We start from the raw sequence: 4348 nt of genomic DNA, 5'->3' as shown, positions 1-4348 counted from the left end.
CCTTTATTGTTGTTGTTTTTTCCTGTATAAAGTCTTTTATAACGTAGATGTGTGTACTCAGAATCATTCGCATCATCTTTAGGATTTCAAAGACAACAACACACACTGAACAATTGAGATCAATTTATTTGAAACAAAATCACAATATAGAAGGAAAACAGTGATTTTTTTTTTCCATATAAAAACACCATTCAGCAACATTAAAGTATCGAAGCAAACTGAAGCATGGACGCCCACAACAGAAACAAACCTTCAAGATGTTTCTCTCCATGAAAAACAAATGGACACACTGTACTACACACAGAGACGTTGGCACTGCGCTGCAAGGGTTTCTTACTGTATGAAAACAAAGAACATACCTGACTCATCACAGTAGCTTTATGTCATATGAAGTGCATCTTTGTCTTTTCTTTGGCTCGTCCTCTCCCAGAGCCTCGTTTATAAATGCTACTGATGGAAATCCAAAACCTTCTGAGTTCAAACACTTTAAAAATGTATGAATCGGTTGTTACTCTCTTTATGGATTTTAGATTTAATATCTCAAGTTTGAGTGGACCATCTTCTTTATAAATGAGGCTCCTAGATATTTTTTGTTTGTTTTTTTAAACAATAAAGTCAGAGTCCTAAGAAACACCGGGCATCAAATGCTGGTAAACAACACAAATACTTGTTTCTTTTTTCTTTGTAAACACATTAAAAACAATGACAGAATAAATGAGCCTGGCTGGAGCGCTTCACTCTGAGCCATCTTAAACAATTAAGCATCAATACACTGTAAAGAAATAATAAAAATTTGACTGTTGCGAAAGAGAGTGAACAGCTGCAAAACCAGCTCAGTTTAACAGGGATCAGAAGACTGAGAACGTGTTTCCAAAACCAGCAACAAATCAAACCGTTGATAGTAAATCATCTGATGGGGGGCGTCGCCGCCTCTGCCATCCTTTCCGACAGACTGCCATCCACCTGACGCACGTCTCACACATGCATTCGCACAGATATACGCCGATAAGCACGCACACACACAGTCTGTCTTCGGTTGCTGGGGCCTCAGGCAGATCCCTGGCTCTCATGTTCCAGGTGGTGTAAAGTCTCCAATCTGCAGCAGCCATGGAGAGTTCCCAGCTTGGGGGCGGGGCAGCCACCACGCCCTCCTTCTCCCACTGCCAATCGCACCCTCGCCGCTCTACTTCTCACCAGCGGCCTCGGGCTCCTTGGCCAGACCGCGGATTGACAAGTCATAAACTACCTCTTCGATTTTCTTCACGTCGTACTTGAGGCCGTCGTAGCGCTTCCTCAGAGGGTCGTTCTTCAGGTTGAGCAGGCGGAAGCCCGAGTCCAGCTCGTTGATGAAGTTGGAGATGCGCAGGGGCCGGTTGTAGTCTCCTGCTGTGACGCTGTTTACCGCCAAGCGTGACTGGATCGACAAACAGCATGGTGAGTTAAGGTCAACTTATACACAACAAATCATTGTTTACAACATTTTGGAAATAATCTTACCACCAGATTTAAGGACAGAAATTACTGCAATAATATCTTTCTTCCCCAAAACACACACCTGAATGCTCCAGACCTGCAAACTGGCAAAACTTCTGCTTTTATAGAGGAGCTCAAACTTGCTGATGATCAATCAATCAAGTGCTTGTCCTCATGATTCCTAGAATGTATTTAATATATAGAACATGACTGCATGTAGCAACATAACAATTAACAGTAAACTCACCAGTTCACTTGCCATGATCAGGACGCCTGCCAGGTAGTCCTCTACATCGAGGTGGAAGCCTTTCTCTCGCACCACTTCGACTACAAGGTGGAGAGAGAGGAGGAAGCAAAGATTAGCCGACTTTCTCCAGTGAGACTTCGACTTTATGACATTAAGTGGTACCTACTCCCGAGTATCTGTGCCACTTCTTCCCGCTTTACAAGAGTTTCGCTCTCCAGGTAGACAACAAACGCTGCTAAGAAAGCCAGACGCTGCAGGACAAAACGCCAGTGTTCATGGAACCTAAAGAGAGAAGAAGAAAGCCGAGAAACAAAGATAAAAACACTTGATTTCTTAAGGATATCCTGCTCACAGTGAGTCCTGTTTCTTTAGGGAGCCAGAGGCACATAAATTAAAAATACTTAATAATAAAACAAGACAGTTAAAAACACATTATCAGCAAAATTTTGCGAGTTTTGGTTTCATGAACGAAATAACAAACATTCAAAAACTCATTAGCGTTGCATAATCATGGCGATAACTGTAATTGTTGAGAAGAAAGTCATTCCTACCTATAATACTGCTCCATAGGAAATTTTGTTTTGAGTTCAGCAATTTGTGTCCTGACTGTGCAGAACAGCTCCCGCGCCTTCGCACATTTGCTGGGAACTAAAAGGGAGAAAAGAGAAGATTATCATACCAGAGGTTCAAAAATCATTTTATCCAAGTATCTACAGCTCCACGGGTCACTCACTTTCTTTGAATCCACTTGGTTGGTGGACACTCTGTAGTACTGTTAGTATTTCCCTGGCGGTCTGTTCCAAGGTTTGAACCACCTTACGAATATCCTGTGAAAAGAGGGAATGAAGAACAACAAAGCGTTTAAAGCTTCTACTAAAGTCCGAATAAAATCAATATACCTTTGCCACTTTGAATACCTAAGATGCTTACAACCTGTGCATCACCCTTGCAAACAAAAAGGAGCTCAGACCAGATCCCTATTATAATCTCAGCCCCACCTTGAACTCATCTGTCACTCCTACCGGACACCTCGCCTGTGTCTGGCTGTCTTCATACATGTCCTACACCACCCTCATATACTTCTCTGCCATTCCTGACGGTGCCACAGTTCCTCTTTATCACATGCTTTCTCTGTATCCACAAAGACTTTCTCTGTACTTCACCAGTACATTCATATTTTCTACATTATTAATGGGCAATGTTATTTTTTGTCTATTTTACCCGGGTATATTTTTCAATGGTTTAAAATCTGTCTTAGGGCGATACAGCCACAACCAATCAGCAATATTCGGAATTAAAGCTATCCCGCATTAAATTCACTAATTTTTAAATTAACTTTGGTTGGGGGAAAACGCTTTACAAGCGTGGTAAAAACACTGGAGCTTGATGATATTTAGATTTCAGTAAAAGTGATATTTATTGCGAACTGTTATCGACCTGAATTAAATTTATTAGCTGATGCAGCTAAACCATAACGTCCCATTTACCAGGGTTAAATATTTTCATTAAACGTTTAACGACAAGTCTTCGGCTCTGGTTAGCTGCTAGCTAGCAGTCTCTGTGAGCTAACGCTGTGCTGTTCGTGCTTACCTCTCTGATGTCCTGGTCTGCGCTCAGGAAGCCCTGGATGTAACTGAACATCTCGGTGACAGACATTTCTCTTCTGAATCCAGCCGTAAGCTTGATACCGAAAATGAACCTTCCGCAGCTATTCAACACATCAACGTGCACGAGAACGGTCAATCTCCGCCTCCAGCTGGCGCCTGGTGATGATGTCATCAATACATAAATCAGAGCCTTCTTCTTCTTCTTCTGTATAGGGTTTACTGGCGGTTGGCAAACAGCAAAATGGTGCAGTACCGCCACCAACTGGTGTGGAGTGTGGACAGAAATGACAAAAATAATAAAAATAATAAAAAAAAATTCAAAGCCTCTCGAACAAATGGGTCTGCCTTAAAAACCAAAATACAGCCCGATAACTTTCACTTACAGAGGTCGTGCGAAACAAATCAATCAAGTCCAACTTCACGTCCATATCGTCCAGCTTTTTGAACTGTTGTCTCCTTTCAATATCATACCTCTGACAATTCAAGAAAACATGTTCTATTGTTTCCCGTTCCCTACTGCAGTCACTCCCCTGTACAGTGTTTACCTATTAAAAACAATGTGCTATTTAAACCTGTGTGTCCGAATCTCAGTCGAGATATAATCGTCTCCTCTCTCCTGTTTCCGCCTGTACTTCTCATTTCCCCCACCTTCCTTTGGATCTTATAAAACCATCGCCCTATCCTCTCTTCCTCCCATTGCTTCTGCCACCTTTCCTTCATTTTGTATCGTATTTTACTCTTGAGCTCTGTCCTACTCACACTAATAACCATATCTACCAAATCTGTGTGCCGGCGTCATCGTGCATTTTTCTGTTTTAAAAGTAGAAGACAGATGGTTTTTTTTAAATATATAGATTAATAATTGTTCATTGCTTATTTCATTACTTCAGTGTATGCTGTGGTTGCTTAAATTTAAACAGCTTGTTATTACAAAAAAACCAAAAAATGAAAGTGATATTTTTACCTAATAAATCCAGGTGTGCAATTACAGGCAACCCTTATTAAATGTAAGGGAAGCTAA

The 4348-nt window shown here is 41.3% G+C and overlaps 1 protein-coding gene across 1 annotated transcript; it reads right to left on the bottom strand.

Annotated features, from left to right (window-relative positions):
• Positions 1-106: 106 nt before the first annotated feature.
• On the bottom strand, positions 107-3775 carry tsn (translin). The gene is made up of 6 exons (XM_085250245.1): positions 3311-3775; positions 2454-2547; positions 2272-2368; positions 1887-2002; positions 1721-1800; positions 107-1414 (listed from the first exon to the last, which is right to left on the bottom strand). Exons 1-6 carry the CDS (start codon positions 3497-3499, stop codon positions 1184-1186), a joined length of 807 nt encoding a protein of 268 aa, XP_085106371.1. The 5' UTR covers positions 3500-3775; the 3' UTR covers positions 107-1183.
• Positions 3776-4348: the final 573 nt, after the last annotated feature.

The sequence above is a fragment of the Mchenga conophoros genome, linkage group LG16 (assembly GCF_057382185.1).
Source record: "Mchenga conophoros isolate Kocher_MC1m ecotype Shallow Benthic linkage group LG16, M_conophoros_male_GT1.1, whole genome shotgun sequence".
Classification (NCBI taxonomy): domain Eukaryota; kingdom Metazoa; phylum Chordata; class Actinopteri; order Cichliformes; family Cichlidae; genus Mchenga; species Mchenga conophoros.
This window is presented reverse-complemented; position numbering and strand designations above follow the sequence as displayed.